This window comes from Myotis yumanensis, unplaced genomic scaffold (assembly GCF_028538775.1).
Source record: "Myotis yumanensis isolate MYYU_CA2020_CCGP unplaced genomic scaffold, mMyoYum1.0.hap1 SCAF_3, whole genome shotgun sequence".
NCBI lineage: Eukaryota > Metazoa > Chordata > Mammalia > Chiroptera > Vespertilionidae > Myotis > Myotis yumanensis.
Window position 1 is genome coordinate 162,961,101 of NW_027223754.1, and position 27,166 is coordinate 162,988,266.

At 52.4% G+C, this 27,166-nt stretch overlaps 2 protein-coding genes across 2 annotated transcripts; one reads left to right on the forward strand and one right to left on the reverse strand.

The window, feature by feature from the left end:
* The first annotated feature begins 4,221 nt into the window (after nucleotides 1-4,221).
* LOC139005520 (keratin, type II microfibrillar, component 7C) lies at nucleotides 4,222-11,095 on the forward strand. Its single transcript, XM_070407756.1, has 9 exons — nucleotides 4,222-4,593; nucleotides 6,370-6,578; nucleotides 7,726-7,786; nucleotides 7,916-8,011; nucleotides 8,635-8,799; nucleotides 9,050-9,175; nucleotides 9,453-9,673; nucleotides 10,350-10,381; nucleotides 10,908-11,095. The coding sequence occupies exons 1-9, from the start codon at nucleotides 4,222-4,224 to the stop codon at nucleotides 11,093-11,095; spliced, it is 1,470 nt and encodes a 489-aa protein (XP_070263857.1).
* A 5,464-nt stretch (nucleotides 11,096-16,559) lies between these two features.
* LOC139006426 (keratin, type II cuticular Hb6) lies at nucleotides 16,560-23,559 on the reverse strand. Its single transcript, XM_070408805.1, has 9 exons — nucleotides 23,203-23,559; nucleotides 22,202-22,410; nucleotides 21,397-21,457; nucleotides 20,571-20,666; nucleotides 20,198-20,362; nucleotides 19,823-19,948; nucleotides 19,355-19,575; nucleotides 16,850-16,881; nucleotides 16,560-16,714 (listed from the first exon to the last, which is right to left on the reverse strand). Exons 1-9 carry the CDS (start codon nucleotides 23,557-23,559, stop codon nucleotides 16,560-16,562), a joined length of 1,422 nt encoding a protein of 473 aa, XP_070264906.1.
* Between the last annotated feature and the right edge of the window lie 3,607 nt (nucleotides 23,560-27,166).

Below are 27,166 nucleotides of genomic sequence, written 5' to 3' on the forward strand. Positions count from 1 at the left end.
GTCACTGCTCTGTGGCAGAGGTGCCTTAGAAAAGACTCTCCTGGACTTCCACACTGTTTCCACTAGAGGGCACTCTAGCCTGGCTGCAGAAGGCACCCAATGCCATCGTGGGGGAAAGCCCTCTTCCTCCAGGAAGCCTTCCCAGGTTGATCAACACAAGGTGTGGCTTCCCTGTCTCTTCCCAGCCTGGATTTTTCATTCTCCCAGCAGCTTCCTTCCAAGTGCTCAGCAGCCCCAGGGTGTATCCTCCCTGGGGGCCCACAGCCACCACATGTTAACCTAACAGATCTGTGTACCAGGCTTCCCTCCTCTGCTCCATCCCATGATTTGACAGTTTCGCCTCCCTAAAAATCTGCTTCCAAAACACATCTACCCAGGCACCAAATGCTCAACAGAAGATGACTGAGGCTCCTCAGCCAGTCCTGAGGCTGGCCCTAACAAAGCCCTCTTAGGTCATCTCCCAGTCCTTCTCACTTTCTTTATTTTATGTTTGGTTTTGCTTTGGGGCCTCCTAAGCAGGAAGCTGAGCCCATTAGTCTCCAGTCCTGAGCATAGTATCCTTATGAGCCCACAGAAGCCCTTCTCTGTTTCATTCGTCTGTTCCCTTCATTTCCCATCTCTCTTCTCACTCTCCTCACCAAAGGCACCCACTGTAGCACATGTGATGTCATCCCAAATATGTGTTCATTACTGGGCAGTAAGTAGCAGTGCTTTCAGTGTGTGTATGTTTTAATTAAATAAATGGTAGGTTTTGATATTTTTTAACCCAACACTATGTTGTCTGTACGTACATCGACTTTGTTGTGTTTAGCTTCCATAATATGCATTTATCATCTTTTGACTCTGTCCAATCTCAGGTCATCTAGGTTGCCTCCAACTTCCTTCTGCTATAGATAATGCCACGATGACTTGCCTTGTCCTTGCAGGAGAACTGCTCTCAGATGTGGGGCTGGACTTCTCTCAGGAGCCGATTGCTGGGTCACTTCATTGCATGGCCTCCCCACAGACATTTCACTTCTGCAGCCAGCGATTCTACCTCCAGGAGTTATTGGGGGGTTTTTAAGAAGTTAGTGGAGATGTACATGAACATATATTGTTGAACGTTCATCACAGAGTTGTTTGTCATAAATCCATTAGGAAGGAACAAACGTTAAAAGGCCTGTGGATAATAAAGCAAGAAGAAATGACAAAAGTCAGAGCATCAGTGGGTCAGAAGCCAGGCAGGCACACAGGCAGGAGGCCATCAGAAGAACACAGTTATAAATAAGGCCAGGTGGTGCTCACCATTCCAGGGAAGGAGGCAGGCCTCAGAGGACCACAGCAGCAGGGTGAGCAGTCATTCCCTCAAGCAGGAACAAGTCAGCCCTAAAGGCCGACGCAGGCGGGCTGGTGAAGGCTGACACAAGGCACAGGCCTTGGCAACTTAACCAGCCTGGGGCTCGGTCAGAGCCTTTGCAGCCTATGGTGAGGAAGTGAACTCATCACAGCCAGTTGCTCAAGTGGAAGGAAGCAGCCTGGCGGGCTGCTGCTGTCCCTTTGTCAGCTTCCTGTCTAAGTCGGTTTTCAAGGGGCTCACTAAGTCTGTCGTTCTCTTTGTTCTGGGCCATTTACAAATAGGTGCTTTAATTAAGGCTTTCTGAGGTGGCCATGATTGCCTTGTAAAAGCTGCTGGGTGCTTGTGCTCACGCAGGGATGGCACCTCACAGCCCGTGCACACTATCTCTTTGCAAGGCCCTGCCGGCTGCATGTAACCAAGACCAGTCACCTTGTTAGTAGTGAGAAGGTTGAAGGGGGCGCCTCCTACCATCAGGCATTCGATTACCCCTTCCAACACCCAGCAAGGCATGGGTTGCCGTTCATATTTCACAGGTAACAAAACTAGAGAAACATAAGTTGTCCCAGGTCCCAAAGCTAGTAAGTGGCAGAGCTGGGCTCAAAACCCAGCTTTTTATCTCCATTGTCCATGCTTCCATCATCTCCAATCAGGACAGGGGCCGGGGCACACTCACGGTTCCCCCGGAAACCAAGGAGGTGGATGTGTCTACACAGAGACCCTCAGTGAAGGGTATCACTTAACAATCCAGCTCACTGCGTTGAGAAGTGGGTGGAGTCAGAGGATGGGACACAATTGCCATTGCAGCGACAGAGAAATTTTTATGAAGAATTCACCGCCTTGCATCCTCCAGCATTTTACCAAGAAATAAATCCTTGGGCATGGATTGAGAGCTTTCCAGGTGCTCACTAGTTCCAATGTGGATTGAGCCAAGTGGAGAGAAAGACTTGGTTCTCTCTTGAATGTCTGGCAGACATTTGACCCAGAAAAAGGCTTAACATGGAAGTATCCACCAGCCACACCTCCCAGAGAAGTGCTCCTGAAATCCCACCAACCATTCAGCTGGAATCAGCCACCCCTAGCCCCCAGGCCTTGCCTCCTTGTGTGTCTCACACCAGAAGCCCCTAGCCCAAACCCCATGCCCCACACCCACAGAGTTCCCACCCCAGAAACAAGAGTCTGTGCAAATCTATCCACAGGGCCCAAGAGGAAGAATGGGAGTGTCCTTTCTTTAGAATGCATGCAGAAGTTGCCCAGCTCCCTGACAGATTTCCATGGCACCATCACCCGTCCTCCCAGAAAACAGGGGTCCTCCCTGACTCTGGGGTATAACAGGCCACTCGCCCTGAGTGGGACAAGGGAGGCCCTGGTGAGGCCCTGAGGGGATGTATGAAGGGCTATTTTTAGGCCAGACGGGGTCAGCGTTTGGTCACGGCTGGTTAGGAAACAGGCCCATTGGAGGAGTCATCCTTAGGTTCAAAGGCAGTCAAGACACGTGTGCTTGGAAGGGTTTATGGGCTCAGATACTTGGGTTCAGGGAACCTCCTGGCTTGGTGCCACTGTCCACCCATCACAGTCTAAGCCCAAACAGAAGAGGGGAGTTTGGCTGAGGGACAGCCACATGAACCCCCTCCTCCTCTCACCCAATGGGTCCTGTGAGGGGAGGAAGTGATGCCATTTTAGGACCCTGGTGACCTCCCCCACCCCATTTCCAGCACCTTTCACCCTTCCTGATGAGTGTGTGCATACCAGTATTCATTGCTCAACTTCCCTGCTGAGAACTCAAGGACTCTCATACCCCACATCATACCCCAACTCAGCCTTGCACCCCATATTTATGCCACCCTTTCCTACCTCCAAACACCTCAGGTCTCTGTTGGATTCCAGGAACCCAGCAAGTGTCTCCTGCATAGTTGGAACTCAATAAGAATTTACTGAATGAATGAGGAATGACTGATTACACAGTCTAGTCTCCAAATCAGAACTGGACTCCTTTCTTGTCTCCTCCCAATCCTATCCCCATCCCACCTCAGTCCTCCTTAAAGCCACCTCCAAGAAGCCTTCCCTGATTACGCCCTGTCGCTCTGGGGTATTCCACACTCCCACTCCTAAACCTATCCCACTGGCAACGATGCCCAGAACTCTGAAGAATGGCGCTGGTTTCCTTCTGAACTCTGACTCAGTGTCTCCCATGTCCCAGCTGGAGTCCATGGCTTCTGTCTTTCTCGGAATTCCTCAAAGTACGGAGGCCATGCTCCCTCCCAAACCTCTACCCCAATTCTCCTCCCTGACTGCGCTCTAAAAAGGAACAGATTAGGAGAGGCTCAGGTTGACACCGAAGAGAAGGATGTTCTTAGAGCAAGAGGGAAGGCAAAGAACCTAGAACAAGAGGTTGTTTGGGACAAGGCCCCTCCTTGGGACAGACCAGCTGCTCCACCCAAGGCCAGGTCAGGGGGCCATAGCACAGCTGAGCCCCCTCCAGGAAAGGGTTTGGGAAGCAGGCTCCTCCCCACGCCACTGCACCGATTCCCTGCATCGGAGCGTGGAGTCCAACTGATGCTTCCAGGAGCCCTTCTCCCTTCTCCACTTCTCCACATCCTCATGGGCGGGGAGAGGCCTTGAGGAAGCTTGTAAAGGGCTTTGAAGATGAAACAGGCCAGTGGCTGGGGATTGTTGACACAGCTACACTGAGGAGGCAAGCGGGGTTGGCTCTTAAGAGCCCGGGATGATGCCAAGCCAATAAAATGCAGCTATTGTCTCTTTGCTGTCCCTTTTAATGCCAGCTGCCCCTGGTGCATAAAAGAGCCTGCCACAGCCCAGGGAGCACAGGCCTTTGGCTCCATTCCCTGCCAGCTTCTCCACTCTTCGGATACCTCCCTATCTCCAGCATGACCTGTGGATTCGGCTCCGTGGGCTGTGGATTTGGCCCCAGGAACTTCAGCTGCGCCTCCGCCTGCGGACCCCGGCCTGGCCGCTGCTGCATCACCGCTGCCCCCTACCGCGGGGTCTCCTGCTACCGCGGCTTTGGCAGCCAGAGCGTCTGCGGCGCCTTCCGCTCTGGCTCCTGTGGACGCAGCTTCGGATACCGCTCAGGCGGCGTGTGCGGACCCAGCCCGCCCTGCATCACCACCGTGTCCGTCAATGAGAGCCTCCTCACGCCCCTCAACCTGGAGATCGACCCCAACGCGCAGTGCGTGAAGCATGAGGAGAAGGAGCAGATCAAGTGTCTCAACAGCAGGTTCGCTGCCTTCATCGACAAGGTGGGTGTCCCTGACCAGCCCTTCCCTGAACCCTCCGTTGCTGGGCTGGGCGCTGGAGAGGAGTCAGGGGCAGGAGGGATGTGGTCCAGATGAGCTCCCAGTCTGACGGAGGAGATGGACCACACCTGATGGAGATGGACCACATTGACAGCTGTGTATTGGGCAGGAGCTCCTGATTTGATAGCAATGTTATTGCAGACAACCTCTATCCAGGCAGGTTGGGTACCCACAGAGAAGGTGGGTGCCCTTGAGCACACCCTTACTAAACTCCGTCCATGTGCAGGACTCAGGCTGGGCACTGAGAGGGGAAGCCGGAGGCAGGTTTACCCAGAGAGGCTCCAAGTCCAAAGGGAGAGGCAGTTATACCTCTAGGACACAGACAGAACGACAAGAATAGGATCAAGTGTTGCCAGTCTGATGCTCGGGACAAACTGAAAACACATGTGCAGAACTAGGGGCAGAACTTGTAGGGCTAAGAGGTAACATCTTGTTGAGCAAAGGGCTGCCATGTGGGTGTTCAATGTGCTTGAAGCCAAGTAGCTGCTTACATGGCAAGGAGGTGCTCCCTGTGTCCAGGGCAAGGCTAGTGAGTGTGGTGCTGGAAGACTGCCTGGCGGGAATCTCATGGACCACACAGAGCTGTGTCCATACCAGTGGTTACTTAGACACTGAGCAGGGGCCAACATGGTTTGTCCAAGCCACCATGCAATAGGCACAGCTCCCACTGTCCCAGGCCCCATGGGGAGGTGGTCACAGTGGAAACCATCTGCAGATGTCAGCGTCCAGCTCAAGTCTGAAGCTGTCTTCTCCACTGAATCCAGGCAACCACCCTGTGTGGCAGTGGTGTGAGGGGCTGGGGGAGAAGTCTCCAATGAGGAAGCAGTTCTGGAGCCAAAGTGAGCACTCAGAGCCAACCTCAGAGAAGTCATGTTAGAGAGATACCCTCCAGTAAACACTAGTGAGCACCGAAAATCTGAAACTCCTAACAACACGAGAGACCAAGGATAAAATAAGAAAGGACTGACCAGGGGTGTGGCAGTATTAGACAAAGGGATGTAAACGGGGGTGGTGGGTCAACCTCCTGGCGGAGAGATGGGTGTGAGATTTTCCTGGGCCCAATAGTCAATAATTACTTTAGTGAGAGAAGCACACACACACACACACACACACACCCTGCAAGAAGGCAGCAGATCAGAGTTTGAGTTCTTCCTCTGCCATTGTGAGATCTCAGGCAGGGGATCACTTGGATCCCTCATCTGTAAAATGAGTGGGTTGGAGCACAGAGCATCCCAGGTGACTAATTGCATTGTTGTTGTAGAGGTTCAGTAATTGGCACCTATTTTATTTTTTAACTTTTATAGTCCACCTTTCCAAAAGGGCTGGACTGCTCATTTGCACACTGACCATCACACCTCACTTGGTGTAGCAGCTGTTCAGCGTGCAGGTGCCTCCTGGTACCAGAGCTCACTCAACCCTCATAGTGAGGCGATCAGCCTGCAGAGGGGTTAAGTGCTGTGCCCAAGGATACATTATTAACAAGCAGCAGCAGAGTCTGGACTCAGCATGGTTTGGCGCTTTTCAGGTTACGAGATAAATTGCCTGAAAGAGACTAAAGTTAGCTCACAAGGACTTCCAGGTGGTGAGCTGGGTAAGCCCTGGTGTGACTGAGAAATGGCAAACCCCCATCAGGGAGGACTCTGGGTCAGCGAGTTGGGGCTTCCTCCTGCCTTGTGATCCTGCAAGAAGAGATTCTCAGGCTCTGCCTCTGGGCGGCAGGTGCGCTTCCTGGAGCAGCAGAACAAGCTGCTGGAGACCAAGTGGCAGTACTACCAGAACCGCAAGTGCTGCGAGAGCAACCTGGAGCCACTGTTTGAGGGCTACATCGAGACGCTGAGGCGCGAGGCCGAGTGTGTGGAGGCCGACAGCGGGAGGCTGGCCTCAGAGCTCAACCACGTGCAGGAGGTGCTGGAGGGCTACAAGAAGAAGTAAGTGCAGGAAGGGCTGGCTCAGGAAAGGGCTTGAAGGGAGCTCCCACACAGGAATGTGTCCCAGTCTGTGGCTGGGTCTCTGCCTGAGGACGGGGAAGAGCTTGCACTCTGTCTTTCCTGGCCCCCCAGGGGTGGAGCTCTCCAGAGCTTCCTCCCAGCAGCTCAGGGAAATGTTGTTCTCTTCCTTCCTCCATCCACCAGACCTTTCTCTTAAGACCCCAGAAAAATTAACATTCCTGGACCCTTTGAGCCTAGCCCTCAAAGCCATGGACATTCTTCTTAGGTTTACTCCTTCACTCAACACTTTCTGAGCGCCTACCAGGTGCCAGCCAGATGGCAGACTGGGTCCAGATACCCCTGCCCAGGGACAACCAGGAGACACACAGTCCCTGTCCTTGTGGCGCTTACAGTCTGCTGGGAGGCAGGGTGGCACGGGCACAGACAGACCTTCAGTTACTGTGTGTGATACATGCTATGACAGGTACACAATGGGGACTCTGAAGGAATCCAGTTTTGAGGGGTGGCCAGCTGCCTTCAGTAAGGCTCTCGCTGTGGATTTCCCAGTCCGCCACACCCCCTGCCTCTGGCTCCAAGCCAGCCTGCCCACAGAGCAGGAGGAAGCGGTGGGCTTGACTCCTCTTGGCTGAGCCCAGGAGGAGAATGGGAGGGGATCCCAAAGCCAGGGGCAAGAGGAAGGGTCAGAGGAAAGGTAAAAGGAGACTTGGGTGAGAAAAACATCCATCTCCCTTGACCTAATCCCCCACCCCCACACACATGCACACACACACATCCACACATATACACACACACATCCACATACACGCACACACACATCCATACACACACACATCCACACATTCACACACACACACACACACACACACATGCACACACAGCTTCCACATCCTGCCCTCCCACCCCAACTGAGAGCTCAAAGGTGATGTGAGAGTGGATGCTTCGATCCTCCAATGTATCCCAGCAGGCCTGGACCAGCAGCCTGATTTCTTCCTTGTGCGGCCTCATTTCTTTTGGAGGCAGGGGCACAAGCCAGAGGAGATCTAGGAATCAGGCACGTTTGCATGCCTGCTTCTATGCCACGTTAAGAGCTGCTCAGACGGGGTCCTGTTCTCTTTGCCCACCTCAGGTATGAAGAAGAAGTTGCACTTCGGGCCACAGCGGAGAATGAGTTTGTGGTTCTAAAGAAGGTGAGTGCCTGAAGCCAAGCCCCACCCTGAGTTCCTGGCCACCCCGTCCTCTCTGCCCTGCCACACGGCAGCCAACCCTCAGAACATCCCAAGGAACCCTAATTTCATGGCCTCTTAAACCCCACACAGGACGTGGACTGCGCCTACCTCCGCAAGTCAGACCTGGAGGCCAACGCAGAGGCCCTGACCGAGGAGATCGACTTCCTGCGGCGACTGTATGAGGAGGTGAGGGACTCTCTCAGCCATGGCAGGCACCCCGACCCCTGCCCAGACCCTACAGGCCAACTGATGTGGGAACCCAGCTTGAGACTAAAGTGTTGGAGGGGAGCAGGAAAAGGGAGGAAAAGAGACAGAGAAATGGAAAACCAAAAGGGACGGAAGTAGTAGGGGAAGAGTGTGTGGTCTCTAGGACAGACAGCGTGTCTGGGGAACCCAAAGCAGAGGCCACATGAATCATCACGCAGCCTCAACCTGTTCTCCAGATTTTCTAGGGCAGCCCATGGCCTTCCTCAGTGTGGTCAGTCCAGGGGAATGTGACGTGGCCCCTCCGCAGGGTCTGCCCCCAAGGGAGATGCACAGCATGCTGGCTGGCAGGAAGCCGCCTAGGTGCACGTGGGCCTGAACAATTCCAGCAGCAAGCCTTTGAGACCTAGTGGCATTTTCTTCTAAGAGGGATTTTTTTTTTTTTCATCTGGACAAAAAGTTATGTGATCTCATCAGGGAGTTTCTCTCCAAACAAGAGGCTTTGGCTCCAAATGGGCCAGAGATGATAGGCATCAGCCTCAGCAGGTGAGGAAACGTTCAGATAACTTGGTTATTCTTCCTCTTCCCTCATTCCTGCCCCACAGGAGATCCGTGTCCTCCACGCCCACATCTCAGACACCTCAGTTGTCGTCAAGATGGACAACAGCCGGGACCTGAACATGGACTGCGTCATTGCCGAGATCAAGGCTCAGTATGATGACATCGCCAGCCGCAGCCGGGCTGAGGCCGAGTCCTGGTACCGCAGCAAGGTGAGTGGCACAGGGCACCTGCCTCTTAGACATGGCAGTGGGAGGAATGTGAGGTATATATTAGAAAAGGCTACTTTTGTCTGGGGATTCTGATCCTAAGGATGGTAACAGAGGCCAGACAGCTCTCAGGTTGAGTGGACAGGGCAGGGCTGCCATGGATGAGCACTGTACAGCCTACACTACCATCCATGGTGTCCTGAATGGGGGATGTCTCATCCTGAGCCTCAGGAGCATCTCTGCTTCCCCCCAGTGTGAGGAGATGAAGGCCACAGTGATCCGTCACGGGGAGACCCTGCGCCGCACCAAGGAGGAGATCAATGAGCTGAACCGCATGGTCCAGAGGCTGACCGCCGAGGTTGAGAACGCCAAGTGCCAGGTACGGGGCATCTGCACCCTGGGCCACCAGAGAGGCTGAGGGCCTGGCCATGGTCTCACAGGCCATGTGGGCTCAATCTAAATTTCACCATTCATCCTCTAGCCCATTTGCATAACTAGAATTATAAGTTGTGGTCACTTAGGGAGACCCAGGTGATGAAGGTGAGAGGCCTGTTCCTGGGATGTTCACAGCTGGCTGGGAGAGACTGGACACATCCAGGAAATTGACAGAGAGACCCAGAAATCATACCCCACCTTGTTCTCTTCTGGATCTCCAGAACACCAAGCTGGAGGCCGCAGTGACCCAATCGGAGGAGCAGGGTGAGACAGCCGTCAGTGATGCCCGCTGCAAGCTGGCCGAGCTGGAGGCCGCCCTGCAGAAGGCCAAGCAGGACATGGCCTGCCTGCTCAAGGAGTACCAGGAGGTGATGAACTCCAAGCTGGGCCTGGACATCGAGATCGCCACCTACAGGCGCCTGCTGGAGGGCGAGGAGCAGAGGTGAGGCTCAACCCAGTTGCCCAGTTGCCCCAAGAACTCCACATGCATAGATCTGCCCACCTTTGATTCCTCCATAGCTCAGTCTCAGTTCCAAGAACTGGCCTCAAGCTAGATTCTGGGATCTTTGGATCCTTGATTTCTAAGGACTGGAACTTGGACATGGCATACGGAGGAAAAACAAAAGTCAGTGCCACTGTGATGTCTAGAGTCCCGAACAGCACCCGGCCTTGTTAGGGTTAGAACCTAGGCACCCTTCCCATCAGTTCAGAAGATCATTGAATTATTCTACCCTCAACTCTTCCAAAATCCTCTCCCTTCCTTGTTTCTGGAAGGTCACTTTGTCCTAAGGTGGAGTCGCTGGCCAAACCTGGCACTGGCCTCATGTCACTGCCCAAGAGAACCTTCCCCTTCCTAAAACCGAACCCATGCACACAGGCCAGGTGTGGTTGTTTGGGCTGTGCACTGCACAAAGGCAGCTGGCTGGGAGTAAGTGAATGTTGAATCCAGTCTGTACTCTGCTTGCCAAATAGTGTGCCCTGGCATTGCTGCAGCCAGAAAGGCACTCTTCAAAGCTTCACAAAGACGTGACTGTCGCCCATCCCATAACCTAGGGGAAACCTGAGGACCTCGTTCTGACCTCTTTTCTCTTCTCCTCTCTTACCTTTTCCCCACTCAGGCTGTGTGAAGGCGTTGGATCTGTGAATGTCTGTAAGTATCACAAGTCCTAAAAAGGAAAATTCTTGGACAAAAAGAATTCCCTGGATGAATGTGTATAGACACTGGGAAGAGTTTTTCCCAGTTCTTCCCTCAGTGAATAGGAGTAGGTTGGGCATGCAGCAGGAAAGACTGCGCTTCGCTGACAGGAAGAACCTCACAGCATGAATAGGGTTGCGGGGGGGGGGGGGGGGGGGGGGGCGGAGGAAGAATAGTAATATGAGTAATATGTCACTCAGGAAGGGGCCTTGGATATCGCTCAGTCTGCCCCCACCCCCTTGTGGAGGTGTGGAGGTGCAGAAAGAGTAAGGAGCTTGTCCAAGTCACAAAGGACAACCAGAGTCAGAAAAACCCCAGGCTCCTGGCCCCCAGGCTCCTGGCCCCCAGGCTCAGGTTCCTTCCACGCCTTCAGAACAAGAACTGAAGGTTCTCTGAGTCCTTCCCTGGCAGGCTGGACAGATCACAGAGGCCAAAGAGAGGCGGTTGGTGGTGACGTCTGACCCAGCCCTTGTTCTCACAGGTGTCAGCAGCTCCCGGGGCGGAGTCGTCTGTGGGGACCTCTGTGTGTCTGGCTCCAGACCAGTAGTAGGAAGCGCCTGCAATGCCCCCTGTGGTGGGAACCTGGCGGTGCCCACCGGAATGTGCGCGCCCTGCTGCCAGCTCAACACCACTTGTGGAGGGGGCTCCGGCAGCCTAGGGAGGTGTTAGGCTGCCCCTAGAGAGAGCCAGAGAAGCCCCTACTGCCTGCCAGATGCGCCACTGCGCCCACCCCCAGCTGAGAACAGCGGCGCCTCGGTAGCTGTTCCCCATGTGTTCTACGAATACACCACCAGGCTTGTTCCCATCAGTCTCTCCTCTGCTCATCTTGTCCTACCAGAAAGGGCTGCTGCTTGGAATGGAGCCTTCTATTCCGCATCTTCTCTGGCTCCTCCCAGGCAGGAGGGCTCTCGTTCCCTGGAAGGAGCCCTGCTGGACTGCCCCCTTCCCTCTCTGGCCCCTTGTCCTCTGTTTTTCCAATAAACTGGGGAACCTGCTTTCTGTGCTATGTTTTGCTTGCTCAGAGTGAGCCCATGTCCACTGACTGATGAGCATCCCAGCCCAGTGAGATGACCTGAGGACTGGGGTCGTTCTGGCCTGTCCTCAACCTGGATACCCACAGAACAACCTATGCCCAATAGTGCCATCCTCCCGTGGCCAGGCGATGCTGATTGTGCTCACAGAACCTTCCCCTAAGTCACACTTGTCAGAGGTAGTCTGAGACTTGAGACTTGTTCTTCTGGCTGAAGGGAACCACAGGAGGCCATGGAATCTTCTGAAGACAGGGTGTGTGTGTGTGTGTGTGTGTGTGTGTGTGTGTGTGTGTCTGGTTTTAATCCCCTTCGCCCACACACACCTCCATCAACACCACACACACATGCACCACAGCAGCAACCTCCGGAAGTGCCAACAGCCACCGCAGATGGCCAACTCATATCAGTCTGGACCCCATACCAACCATTCCCACTACTGTCCATCAAACAATAGAGATGAGACCCTTGACACCACCCCTTGCCAACCCCTCCAGCCCCCATACACACCTCTTCAGCACCCAGGACCGCCTCCTAAAAAACTCTTAACTCCCTCCCCAGCCGCTTTGGCTCAGTAGATAGAGCGTTGGCCTGCAGACTGAAGGGTCCCAGGTTTGATTCTGGCCAAGGGCACATGTCCGGGTTGTGGGCTCGATCCCCAGTGTGGGGTGTGCAGAAGGCAGCCAATCAATGATTCCCTCTCATCATTGATGTTTCTATCTCTCTCTCCATCTCCCTTCCTCTCTGAAATCAATAAAAAAATATTTTTTTAAAAAGACTCTTAACTCCTAAGAGGAGCTACTTCCCCCCACCATCTACTTGCTTTCTTGACTGCCCCACTGACTACCCTCATCCCCAGATCCATCAGAGTTTTAATCCCAAGGCCAAGGTGGCTCCTCTGCCCCTGCATGGCCTGATTGTTCCTCGCCTCTGCTCAGAAAGAGGCTAGGAGCTCCAGGGGGAAGCTGTTGAGAAGCCCCTAACCCTGCTCTGGAAGAACCAGGCATGGAATAGCCCTCCCTGGGCCCAGCCCTGTTCCTGTGGAGTAAATTTCCTTTTCACTGGCCCTCTTCTTCCCTCCCTTTGCCTAGCCCTACCTCAGCCCCAGTGCTGACCAACCTCCCTTCAGGCCCTTACCTTTCTATCCATGTCACCATGCTGTCCTAGGAGGACCCACCGCCTTCCCTCACTCCCTCCTGGAATCTCTAGGGCCCTCTTGGTTCCTCACCTGTCACCCTCTCTCCCTCCCAGATTCTCAGGCCTCCCACTTCCTTATTTGACAGGCCAGGCCTGAGCTCCTCCCAAGCAGCTCTCCTTCAGTTACCACCATCACTGGTGTCCTCTCCAGTTAAAATCATCCGACTGTGCTTCAGAGTCATGGTGACTCTCCTGCTGCCCTGACCTCGCTCCTCAGCCTCAGACCCATGCCCCCGGTTTGTACAGGGAAGCTGCACTTGGCAGTCCTAGAGACCCTTCCACTGAACAGACCTCCAAGCTGAGCTCACTATTTCTCACCTTCTCCACCCATCTTCTCCTACCTCCCCATCAAGATCCTCAACATAGCTGCCCACATATAAACCTATGATCTATGCCTGTACCTTTGCTCTTAAATCTAATTAACTCCCAAGTGCTTTCTTTCTCTACTTCCTAACTATCCTTCTAATCCGTCTCTTTCCTCTCTCCCTGTGGCTACCACCCGTGGTCCAGCCACCACCATCTTGGTTGAGGCCTGCTCTCCTCCCCTTCCAATCCACTTACACAGCAACCAGAGATTTTTACAAAACCCAAGTCTAACCTGCCAGGGGGTCTCCATTGCCCTCAGGATGAAGTCTGGGCCTTCGAACATAGCACATCAGACCTACATACCTGGCTCTGACTTATGTCTCAGTGCCTCTCACCACTTCCCATTGACCGCACCTTCCTCCCCTGCTCTGGCTCAGGGGGCCCTGAACACCTGTCAAGTGAATACTGGACCAGAGCCTTTGAAAGGGTCTTTTTAGTTCTGACTTTCTTAGGCAATGGCTCTGAGTTCTGCTCTGGGATTGTAACACTCCCTTCCCAGGGGCTTAGGGAAGACACCATAAGCACTGCCGGCCTTGGGAGGTCATCCAGATGCCACCTGGGAGAGCCCAGGGAGGCTCCATGCCTCAGGAGTGATGCACCTCCCTCAGCCCCACCAGCTCAATGGACCAGGCAAGACTAATGTTGCAGTCTCTCCATCTGTTAGAGCCTCCTGTCCTGAATACCTGAGCCTCACTTCCTCTGCCACCTCTTCATCAAGGAAAGGTGTCGTTTCAAAGAGGCCTGGGCCTTGGTGCTAGGAGGAAAGGGAAGCACAGTTGGGAGAGTATTAACCAGAGAAAGCTGGTTACCTCCTAAAGGAAGTATTATTGAAGTTGCAGCCTAAAGAAAGACCAGGAGTTCATTTATGCAATCAGCAAATGATCACTCCGTGCTTAATATGGACCAAGGACTGTTATACACACTTGGCTCATATACGTGAAGAAAATAGTTAAAGATGCCTATCCTCCATGAAGTTTACATTTTACAGCAAAAAGTATAAGGAGTTAGCCGGGAAGAAGAGATGTGTCCTGGACATGGGGAAATGCATATGAAGAGGTGGGGTTGGAGCATGAAAACATCAGGGACTCTAATAAGTTTCCGAGGCTGCTGGGGGAGGATGGGGACTGCTCACCAGTGCCCTTTAGAAGCTTAAAATGAGCCCTTCATTTCTACACTCTTCTCCACTGCCCCCTCCGACCCCAGCCCCAACTCCATCCCACCAAATCTTCCTTCATCCAAGGTCACTTCTCATCCCTACTTCCTTCCAGGCACTTTTCCCACCATCTTGAAGAAGTAGATGGTATGGGCCAATCAGTGAGGCCTTCCACGCTTCACAGAGAGACACTGCCTCCTCTCTGGAATGTTCCTGCTGATTCCTAAGGAATATGAGCTATTTAGACATCAGGTCCTCCTGTGCTGACAGCTGAGCGAAGGCCAGTCGTGGTAGTGACAGCACGCAGAGTAAGTCCTTCAGCACCTGCCCTTTCTTGTCGTGCTTGCTCTTTTCGTAGGCCAGTTGTCAACCCAAAATGTGGATAAACTAACTGAGGTTCAAAAGTCTAAAGAGGCCTGGCCACATACTCCTGGTGATCAAACCAGGACATGAAGCTAAGAGTCCAGATTTCTAGCCCCTGTATTTCTTTACCATCCCATTCTGCCCCCTGCTATTCAGAGCCTAGGAAATCTGTGCTATTGTGTTATCATAGTAATAGTAACAACAATAATAAATAGCAATTTTTGAGTATAAATTACGTGCCATGCTATACTCTAAACATTTATTTGTATCGTCTCATGTGTCCTCCTGTGATTGTTATCTTTAGAAATAGCCCCGTGTCTCCTCTCTCTGTCTATGCTGTTCCTCATTTCACAGGTAGAGTATATTCCCCCCTCCCCCCCCCCCCCCCCCCTGGAATCTGGGCTGGCTCTGTAATAGCTTTGACCAATAGCCTGTGGTGAGGGTGACATTCCGGGGCTCCTTCCTGGGTATGCTCTCTCTGGCCTAAGGGTAGGGGCTGCTCCTTATAGCTACAGCTCCTGTACTTGCAGAATTTATTCCCACGATTATAGAAAGGATAAATGGCTGAACCAGCATTCAAACATATTTTTTTTATTAACAAAATGCTTTTAAATGCATAATCTCACTTAAGGAGCCAGAAGGGACCTTAGGAATATGATCGAATCTCCTTCATTCTACAGACAAAGGAAACTGAAGCTTGGAAGGTGGAAGCAATTTGCCCAAAGTCACACATTTGGGAAATGGCAGAGTCAGGACTGTGAATTGGAAGCACAGTTCTCCTGATTCTCCCCCACACTGCTTGTCTCACATGCCTTCCTTCCATTCTTACCTCCACGTGTTTCCTCATGGACTTCCCCCTCCAGGAATGCCCCTGGGGCAAAATCTCCTTGCTGAGAACGCCTTGGGCACATCTGACCATTCCTAGAGGCATCTTGGCACCAGGTGGGTAGAGGCCAGGGATACTGCTCAACCTCCTTATGGTGCACAGGGCAGCCCCACCGCACAGAATTCTCCAGCCCAAGATGTCAATAGGGTTGACATTGAGAAAGTTTGGTCTAGAGCAGCAGTTCTCAACCTGTGGGTCGCGACCCCTTTGGGGGTCAAACGACCCTTTCACAGGGGTCGCCTAAATACATCCTGCATATCAGATATTTACGTGACGATTCATAACAGTAGCAACATTACAGTTATGAAGTAGCAACGAAAATAATTTTATGGTTGGGGGTCACCACAACATGAGGAACTGTATTAAAGGGTCGCAGCATTAGGAAGGTTGAGAACCACTGGTCTAGAGAAACCATGACCGCATAGATTCCTGCCTCCCTCAGTCTTCTGCTTTCCCAAGGCTTGGGTTGCTCAAGCCAGAAGGGCAGCGTGTACTGCAATCATTTTCAGCTGCTGAAAAAATACCTGAGGGGATGGAGAGGCCCTGCGGAAACCTCGGCAGGGAGCACCTCTCACAGGAGGGCCCTGGCGTTTTCAAGACTCTGAGGAACCAGGTTTGATTCGCTACAGTAAGTTTATTGGAAACACAGAGTGAAACAAGGACAAACGAAGTTGCTGGCAGTTGAGTCACTGGCTTTTTAGAAGCTCCTGCAGGCAGCCCTCACAGAGTCATGGGAAACCACCACCCGCGTTCCCTAGCTCTGTTCCGCAGGTGCAAGCACAGGGAGATTCTAGGGGCCGCTCCTCCAGGGTGGGTGAAGGGGTCAAGCAGGACCAATGAATCCAGCAAAAAACAGAAAGCGGAGGAAAGGATGAATCCTCAGGAAAACAAACTGACTACTGAGAAAGGCGACAGAAAGAGACCAAGGTGCTGCCCCAGCCTCCCCGGGCTCAAGGCGCTTGGGAGTGGCGCACAGAGGGAGCGGGTCGGGAGGACACGCAGCGTGTGCACATCTGGGGACTGGTTCTTGGGAGGCCAGCGCTGGCGATGCGTGGGGCAGCGGGAGGGGCGTTCCGGGTTCTCGAGGTCCTGGCTGGGCGGAGGGTGCGGGTAATGCGCGCTGGCAGAGGCTGCAGCCTCCTAGCACCTGTTGCAGCCCGCGCTGCAGGAGTTGGCGGTGCCCACCACCACGTTGCCGCCGCAGGGGGCGTTACACACGCTGGTGGTGACAGCAGGGGCAGTACCGCGTGCGCAGAGATCGCCACAGACGACGCCACCGCGGGAGCTGCTGACGCCTGAATGAGGGGAGAACAGGCCCAGATCTATCAGGCACTGCCACAGACAGGCAGCTTTGGGGCAAGCGAAAATGCCCCCTCCCAAAGGCCTCGGACCACCCCAGCGGGAGAAGGGTTAGGGCTTGAGCTACTTACAGACATTCACGGAGCCGACGCCCTCACACAGCCTATTGGGAAAAGAAAAGAGAGAGGTCAGTTCCGTGGCAACGCCGCCTGGCGGATGCAGCCAGCGTGAAAGGTGAGGCCCGTGGCCCTCCTTCTGGGGCTAATCCAGAAGCCAGGTGGGCCGCGCGGGGGCGGGGAGGTGGAGGGGATGGGGGAGGGGCGAGAGGGGAGGGGGGAGGGGGGCGGGCGCTTCACCAGCATGTGGCTTCTGGAGACAGAATGCCTGGTGTGCCTGGCTCTCCATCCACCATTAGCTGAGAACCTCCGATTTACCCTCCCTCCGCCTACCTCCTCATGAGGAACCATCTACTGCTAGGTCTGTAGTGAGGATGAAATCAAATGATACATGTGAGTGCTTAGAGCCTGCCACACAGGCAGAGCTTCAGAAATGTTCACTACTACCATTCCTATTGGTTCTGGTTGGCTTGTAAATGCATTTGAGGCCTAGCCAGTTTGGCTCAGTGGTGGGAGCCTTGGCCCATGGACTAAAGGGTCGGGGGTTTGATTCCCATCAAGGGTGCATACATCAGTTGCAGGCTTGATCCCTGACCCCAGTCGGGGAGCATGTGGGGGACAACCAATCGATGTGTCTCTCTCACATCGATGTTTCTCTCCCTCCCTTCCTCCCTCCCTTGCTTCTACTCTCTCTAAAAAAATCAATGGAGAAAAATCCTCAGGTGAGGATAAATAAATAAATAAATAAATGCATTTGAGGAGCAGCAGGTGTAACTTCTTAAATCTGGTCTGATTGGTATCACTAGAATGCGGCTTCAGGAGGGCAGAAGTTTGGGGGGGTTGTTTTTGTTGTTTTGCTTGTTTTTTTAATAATTTTCTTGATTTCAGAGAGGAAGGAAGAGGGAGAGAGATAGAAACATCAGTGATGAGAGAGAATCATTGAGTGGCTGCCTCCTGCACACCCCCTACTCAGGATTGAGCCTGCAACCTGGGCATGTGCCCTTGACCTGAATCGAACCCGGGACCCTTCAGTCCACAGTTTGACACTCTATCCACCGAGCCAAACCAGCTAGGGCAAGGGAAGAAGTTTTTGTCTGTTCTTTTTCCCATTGCAGAACCAACAGTGCCTAAAACAATGCCTAGCTCAATAAAGAACTGTTGCATTGCATGAATAAATGGGATTTTAGAACCTACTTGGGACAGGCTCAGAGACCATCTACACCAAATCCCTCATTTGACATATAGAGAAACTGAGACCCAAAGACAGAAAATAACCAATGACAGAGGCAGGGCTATAACTTGGGCCATCTAACTCAGCCTGCTGTCTCCAAAGGGGAACACATGGGAGTCCCTGTTAGAGCACAGTGCCAAAGGGTTGTCAAAATTAGCTTGAGGTGTGAGGAGAATCCACAGTAATTCACTGTCTAATCACCCAAACCCAGGTTTCCTAGGGAACCCACACCAAAGCTTCTGAGTTCACTCCCAGAGACGCATGTGGCGGAGAGGTGGGCCACTCCGTTTCCAGGGCCATGTCCACATGTCTCTCCAACTTCCAAACTCGGTCTTGGAAAACTCTTCCTCCCATAATTCTTCATTAATGAAACCCCCAGCCCAGCAAGCCCTGGTGCCTCTGAACTCTCCAATGCAATTACTTGTGTACATTATGAGTCTCTCCAATTGATCACATTGATTCCAGCTACCAAACTTGTGTCCCCATTGCCCCAATACACAGGGTGCCCCTAGATGCTCCCTCTGCATCCTCACACTCCCCTGTCGTCTGCCCAGGACCAGGGCCTGTCTGTATACAGAAGAAGAAAGCTCAGGGTGTGAGCACCTGACCAACCTGGGCAAGAACCTAAGGGCAACATTCCGGGAAGGTTCTCATAACTGCCCTCCAGCCAGCAGAAGGCAAATGACCAATGAGTCTGCTTGCACCCCGCACCTGGTCCCCAAAGCAATCCATAAACAAAAATGTCCAGAGTGTGACACAGCTGCCTCAAGGGACAGACGCTACTGTCAAGTCCTACCTGCTGTGATGGAAGACCACTTATGGGTACTCACTGCTGTTAGAATATCTAACTGTGCGCTAATAAAAATCCCCTACTGAAGTTGTCAAATGGGGTAAATATGAACTCCCAGGGCTGAGGCATTAGCTGGGCTTGAAAAGAGAGCTGGAATGCTGAGTGGCATGTGTAGGGCCCAGGAGGGCAGAAGCACTATGAAGGGAAGTAAACCCCAAGCCCAGGCTGGGCTTCTCAGGAACAGCAATTACAACAGCCAGACCTGCCCTGCCCTGACTGAGGTGCCGATTTGTAAAAGGAGCCACTTCCAGGTCAGCACCAGGTGGGCGTGAGAAACTGAAATGGGGCTAGAAGCATATCCAAAGAACTTATTCAAATTACCTGTCCAGTTGCATGATCAGGATATTTGGAAACAAGAGAGGACTGATGCCACGCCTGTGAGGGACTGGGCGAGCTGAGAGCACAGGCAAGGCTGGGAGAGATTGGTTATGATACCCACCTCTGCTCCTCGCCCTCCAGCAGGCGCCTGTAGGTGGCGATCTCGATGTCCAGGCCCAGCTTGGAGTTCATCACCTCCTGGTACTCCTTGAGCAGGCAGGCCATGTCCTGCTTGGCCTTCTGCAGGGCGGCCTCCAGCTCGGCCAGCTTGCAGCGGGCATCACTGATGGCTGTCTCGCCCTGCTCCTCCGATTGCTTCACTGCAGTCTCCAGCTTGGTGTTCTGGGGACCCGGAAGAGGACAAGGCAGGTTATGGTCCCCAGGTCTCTCTGTCCATTTCCTGAATATGGCCAATCACTCACACCCAGCTGGGCACACTCCCAAAATAGGCCCCTCTCCTCATGACCTGGGTCTCCCTGAGTAACCACACCCATGACTCTAGTCATGCAAATGGGCTGGAAAATAATGATGAAGTCCACATGGCCTCTGGAAGCCAGGCCAGGCCCTCAGCCTCTCAGATGCCCCGTACCTGGCACTTGGCATTCTCAACCTCAGCGGTCAGCCTCTGGATCATGCGGTTCAGCTCATTAATCTCCTCCTTGGTGCGGCGCAGGGTCTCTCCGTGACGGATCACTGTGGCCTTCATCTCCTCGCACTGGGGGGAAGCAGAGACTCAGGATGGGACCTGCCACCCATTCAGGTCACCACAGATGACACTGCAGGTTGTACAGTGCTCAGCCTGAGCAACCACCCATGGCAGCCCTGCCCCCTCAACCTGAGAGCTGTCTGGCCTCTGTTGCCATCTTTAGGATCAGAATCCCCAGAAAAAAGCAGCCTTTTCTAATATATACCTCACATCCCTCCCACTGCCATGTCTAGGAGGCAGGTGTCCTGGGTCACTCACCTTGCTGCGGTACCAGGACTCGGCCTCAGCCCGGCTGCGGCTGGCGATGTCATCATACTGAGCCTTGATCTCGGCAATGATGCAGTCCATGTTCAGGTCCCGGCTGTTGTCCATCTTGACGACGACTGAGGTGTCTGAGATGTGGGCATGGAGGACACGGATCTCCTGTGGGTATGGGAGGAGGAAGGATCTTGTTTATGCCACCGACTCCACCACCATAGCATCCACCCAATCTTCTCAGCCCTCCCTGGTCTCTAACCCCCACCCCTCAAGGATGGCAGACTGATGCACAATCCCTGTCCACCTTATGTCCCAGGCCAAAGCCTGTCCTTGGGTTGGGCAGCCAGTTCTTGCCTGGACCACAAGCCCTCACCTCCTCATACAGTCGCCGCAGGAAGTCAATCTCCTCGGTCAGGGCCTCTGCGTTGGCCTCCAGATCTGACTTTCGGAGGTAGGCGCAGTCCACATCCTGGGAAGTGGGCAGTCTTTGAGCTCAGAGGACTCCTGGTGATTGTCACCATAATTCCCTCTTCTCAGCCATTCATGAAGGCCGGGTGGAGGGTTCCCATTCCCATCCCATCTCCATACCTTCTCAACTTCCTGGGATGGGCCTCACAACCTCCCCTCCCCTTCTGAGAACAAACCCCTTTCTGTCTTGAAGATGGGCCACCAGCCTTTCTCTCTCTCACTTGAGGTAGTTTACCTTCACATTTCTCCTTTTTCACTCACCCTGTTCCAGGACGCCTGCCCAGACTGACTCCCCACTCAGACATCTTGGCCCCTCCCTGTCACCCAGCACTCCTCCCAGACTCCACCTGGCCACTCCAGGTTCTGTTCCATCCTCCCCCTCCTTTTATTCAGACATCACACAGCTCTAGACAGGACATTGTCCCTCAACAGAAACTGAAGATGTCAGGCTTATGGGACCCAAGCCACAGACCACACCTCCGAAGCCAAGCAGGACATCCAGAGGTCAACCTGGCCATCCCCGTGCCCCAGGACACAGTAGATATTCCAAGGGTATTGACCTTTGTCAAAGCTCTGGATGTTCCATCCATGACCTGATCTCTGGGAATTCCCCATGTGATTTGACAAGGTCACTGCACCCCACACTGAGCTTGAGACCCTTAGAGTCTCCCCAGGAAGTCTGTCATTCTAGAATCCCTCATGTCTGTGCTCCCCAAAACCACATGACTCACCTTCTTCAGAGTCACAAACTCATTCTCAGCTGTTGCTCTCAGAGAAACTTCCTCCTCATACCTGAGGCAGAAGAGTCAGAGAAGGAGGTCATGGAAGGGCAGGTCTCCCATGAACCCCTCCCATTTCATACCAGGGCAGGGGCCAATGTTAGGAACGTCCCACCACAGCTGGACCCTGGCAGCCCTGTTATATCCTTTTGATTGGATTTAGGATTTCGCTGCCTTGAATTGAGGGGTCCTTTGGGCTAATCTTCTGGGACCTCATAGCTGCTCTGAGGCAAATAAGGCCTCAGCACCAGCCCCATGCTGGGCGTGACCAGCATCCCCTCTGGGGCACAGCAGCCCAGCCACCCCTCACTGAGTGTGCATCCTCGCCCAGGTGTGGTGTCTGTGAGTTCCAGAGGCCATCAGCACTCAGAGCCCTGAGCTGTGGGACACCCAGGGCCCCAGGATATGTAGGGTTCATATCACATCCATGGGTCATGTGCTATATGTGGGAGGTCAGGAAGAGAAGGCCTGGAAGATGCCAGAAGCCTTCTCCCCACAGAGCACAGGCAACAGCTGCTGGGTGGTCAGACTCCAAGAAAAGAAGGCTAACACAGGGGAGAGATGTCCTGGGGGCATCACAGCCCTACTCTCAGGCAGGCATCTGGGCAACAATTGCACAGGTGAAAAGATCCTACTACATCCTGCCACCCTGGCCTGCATGGCTGCTCACCCTGTTGGAAATTCTTCTCATGTCTAATCCAATGGTCTTTAACCTAAGTCCTTCCCTGTGTCCAACGTCAAAGCCAGCCACACTCACTTCTTCTTGTAGCCCTCCATCACCTCCTGCACGTGGTTGAGCTCTGAGGCCAGCCTCCCACTGTCGGCCTCCACACACTCGGCCTCGCGCCTCAGCGTCTCGATGTAGCCCTCAAACAGCGGCTCCAGGTTGCTCTCGCAGCACTTGCGGTTCTGGTAGTACTGCCACTTGGTCTCCAGCAGCTTGTTCTGCTGCTCCAGGAAGCGCACCTACCATTCAGGGTAGAGAAGAAGGGTCAGATGGCTCTTGGTGCCCCAAAGCCCACTTGGAGGGTTGCTTTAAGGTAAACTTCCAAATCTGCAGCTCAGCAGAAATTAGAGGTGGACAGTGGTAGACAAATCAACTCGGGGAATTACTGATTATGATCTATATCTGGATTTTCCAACTTAGGGATGGTAGCAAGGGGCTGGGAAAGGTCTGTCCCTTCTCAGGTGAACTGAGTTATCCCGACCTGATGAGTCCAAGTAGCATGTAGTCAGGCTCCAGGTGGATGGTTCACCCCCTCACCTTGAAGGTAGAAGAGGTGCCCTCTTAGACAGAGTTCCAAGATTCAGATCCCAGCCTGGGGTGTGTGGTGACAGGTAACAGGGAGATGATGTCACAAGCCATCTAGAGGAGAGCTCGGCTACCCTGGCCCCTGGCCCCCTTCACTGGGTGGCCAATCCACCTTATGCCTCAGAGGGAACACAGTCCTCAGGTGGGGCCTGGAACCTCTGTAACTTTAGAAGCAGTTGCCATTTCCTTTTCAATGTCCTGAACTCTAGTTGTGCCTCCGAACGGCCAGGTCACACCTCTCTTCCATGAGCTCTGCCTATTTGAACTCCCAGCTGCATCTTCTGGGTCTTGTGTGAGTGTCTGTTCTTGTTTGTGTGTCTGCCCCTCTCATCAGAGTGGGGAGCTCAGGCTGTCAGAGCTCTTTCTGCCCCTGACTCCCCTCTCAGTGCCCAGACTGAGTCCTGTACATGGGTGGAGTTTAGGAAGGTGTGTTCAAGGACACCCACCTTGTCAATGAAGGCAGCAAACCTACTGTTAAGACACTTGATCTGCTCCTTCTCCTCATGCTTCACGCACTTCGCGTTGGGGTCGATCTCCAGGTTGAGGGGCGTGAGGAGGCTCTCATTGACGGACACGGTGGTGATGCAGGGCGGGCTGGGCCCGCACACGCCGCCTGAGCGGTATCCGAAGCTGCGTCCACAGGAGCCAGAGCGGAAGGCGCAGCAGACGCTCTGGCTGCCAAAGCCGCGGTAGCAGGAGACCCCGCGGTAGGGGGCGGCGGTGATGCAGCAGCGGCCGGGCCGTGGCCCGCAGGCGGAGGCACAACTGAAGGTGCCTCCAGCACAGTAAGATCCACAAGTCATGGTGTTTCTTTGGGACACGGAGGCTCTGAGGAGGGAGAGGTCCTAGTGGAGGGTATAATGGACAAGGTGTTTACGTCTCGGACATCTTTGGGCCTTTTATATATGTGGGGAGCCTGGTGCGTCCATGAGTTAGGAGCAATTAGTCGTCTTTTATGGGCTTGGGTTGCTTAGCTGCTGTGTTCTCCCTTAATGTACTTAATTGGGTTCCAAATGCGGCCAGATGTTTATGGCCTTTTACCCTAAACTGCACAATTTTTATCTTCAAAGAGCCAGCTCACATCTCCCACGCCCACCCCAACCTCCCTCTATACAGTTGTGGAGACTCAGGAACTGGAGAATGAGGGAGCAGTGACTCAGGTTGGAGTGGAGGGGAAAGGCGGGGCTGCTGCTCCTCCAGTGCCATGCCAACTGATGATGTCAGCGCCGCTGTCCGTGGTGCTGGTCGGACCGGCCCTAAAACACTGGGAGAGTGTGAGATCCACCGGTGATATGGAACTTGGGGTGCGCTTGGTGATTTCCCTCACACTGATGACCTCGTTCTGTATTGCCAAAGCTCCACACTTGCACAATCTCTCAAGTATCCCTACACGTATCCAACACTCCCACACTGTTCCCAAATCCCTCACATCTATCAACATATTCCACCCCCTAAACACACACACACACACACACACACGCACACGCGCACACACACACTATGCACTCACATGCTGGCCTTCCCACCCACAATCTCACACACACTCACATGGTCGTGTGCACTCTCACCTACCCCCTACCCTCTACCCCCTTACACACTGACCAGACCCTAAGCCAACTTATTAGACCTTCTTGGCCAGCCCATGCTGAGGGAAGCATCCCCTCCCTCAGAGTCTTCCATGAGTCCTAAGGGGACACACACTGGCTCTCTGGCCTCAGGAATGTCCAACCATTTCCAACAAGCTCCCAAGCAAGGATAGTGTGCCTGGGTTTCACCTGAAGCCTCTGTTTCCTCCAGGGCTCAGAAGGTCTAAGGTGGACACCACTGTTATGCATCTACATGGCATTTGGCTCAGATATAATTAGATCTAGATAGAGCCATATGAGGAGAGCATCCAGCCACCTGCCATTCCCCCTGAGTCTGTGCTGCATTCCATGTTATGCCAAACCTGCCTCCTCATTCCCTTTACGGCATTTTGTCAGCAACCTTGGGAGAGGTCACAACAAATCCATATTGATGTGTGCTGTCCATCCAGTGTGGATGGTGTGGGCCTTCAACCCAAAAGGTCTGGGTAGGAACCAAGGCTCTGCCATAATGATCTCTGTGTGATCTGGGCTAGGCACTTCACTCCTCTGGGAAATGGAGTACGCCTTTTCCCTCCTAGTGCTGCCCTGAGGAATTACAGAGATGTGCTCATGCTCAGTAAACTCCAGAGCACAATGCAGATGTTCTTTATTGCAATCATTAAGAAGAAAGAGGTACGCTGGCTGGTGTAGCTCAGTTTGTTGGAGCACCGTCCTGTACACCAAGAGGTTGTGTGTTGATCTCTCTCTCTCTCTCTCTCTCTCTCTCTCTCTCTCTCTCTCATCAATAAAATGCTTTTTAAAAAAAAGAAGCAGTAGGCTCTGGGGCAGCATTTTTCTCAGAGTTCACATTGTGACTCACTCATGGAAGCAACCAGAATTTTAATTAAATTAGAACAAAATCAAGTAGAGTTAAATAAAATAGAAAAAATCAGAGTGCATCATATATAGTAAGAATAACATTTCATGACCTTTTTGTTTCAATTGTATGTGGTGTGTATATATGTATGTATTTTGTCACTATGTAAAATCATTTCTTAATATGATTGAAACTAAAAAGTTTAAATACCTGGCATATCAGTTAAGAACACAGGCCCAGGTTCCAAAAAGTGTACTTTCAAAGTCCAGCTCTGTGACTTTCCCGCAATTACTTAACCTCTCTGTATCTCATTTTATGATTTGTAAAATGAGGATAATAGAACCCACCTCATAAAGTTGTAAGTATTAAAAGAATTAATCCATGTAAAGCACTTAGAACAGAGCCTGACACACTCTAAGAATGTAGTCATATTAGTAGAGGTTGTTGCTGCTGCTGCAGTAGTTATAGTGACAGGTTTGATGGGGAAGTAGAGATATATGTTATTGATGTTATTGTTGCTGCTGCTACCATGGATATAGCAACAGGTTTGATGGAATATACCTGCTCACAGATGTAAAATTCTCACTAATGTTGACTATATTGAAGAACTAGCAGAAGGATTAAATTAAATAATGCATGGACAATGTTTAACCCAGTACCTGGCACACAGCCAGTGCTCAATAAGTGTTATCTACTGTTACTCTACTATGGGGATCAATCCAAGGGGCAGGGAGGACCTGAGACCTTTGGCCATGGTTACTTTCTTTACCCTGGAAAAGAACCCCAAATCAAATGTCCCTCCTTCAATCCCCACTATAGCCCAGCTGCCCCAGGGAAGGCTCCATGACAATCTCTCTTATTAGGCAAAGGGAATATGTCACCAATCCTTGGGCAATCACACTACTGAGTGAGAAGAGAATCTTGAACAAACCAAAAAGTCTGTTATTTGTGAATAATTCATAAATGTATATTTCTTATTTGGCCTTAATAGACCATTAAAAATCCTCATGATTTCAAAAATAATATGATAATGCAAACCATAAATCAATGGCATGTGCGCTTGTCTTGCATTTTACCTAATCCTGAAACCTCCTGATTGGGCAGTAGCCCAGGGATACCATGGGTTCAAGGGTGAGAGATATGACATTGATGATCCATACAAGTGTAATGAAATGCCAAAGAGAGCAAGGGAAGTTAAGTTTTCACTGCAGCTGGACAGTTGGAAGTTGGAGTTCAAAAAGAACATCCCAGAAGGAGAGCATATAGTCATGGTTTCCTCAAGGAGCTTCCATTGTTATCTCCCATTTTGGAATGCTCTATATAAAAGAGAGCACTCATTATTCTGGAGTGGTCACCATGCTTGTGGGAATAGGGTGAACCAAAAGACCTTCAGATCTGGAACTCAGAACCTCCTCTTTTAGCTTAAATGGATTTTTTTTTCAAGGGATGCTTAGAAAGAAAGGGCAAAATCGGTGGTTTTAACATTAGAATGTTTTTGTCACTTCATTCTGTTCCTGTGGAGGATGTTGAGGCCGATCCCCCAAGATGGATGATGGATTCGACAAGATAACATCTTGTTGGGGGATTCGATGATTCTGTGATTGGTATGTCCCTGCCATAGCCTGGACCCTGCCTTAATTTTGGAGGGAAGAAGGCACTAAGAGAAGGAAGGAGACATGGATTCCGGAGCTCCCCACTGACAGGGAAGATAGACCCCGATTTATGAGAAAGGTCAGAAGTCTGAAGAGGGCTGCTTTTGAGATGTACGATCAGATGCTCAGGAAAGCAACCTACCGACAGTGCCCATTCTGGGGCAATGTGGAATGCAGCTGGTCTGATGGGAAAGGCAAGAACGTCTCCCTGGAAAGAGTGAGAACAAGCTTCAGTAAAGAGGCAGGCAGGATATGTTTACATGGAGCTATTTCAGAGAGGGAGTAGACAGTAGAGACACCTGAGGGCCCTTGCAGG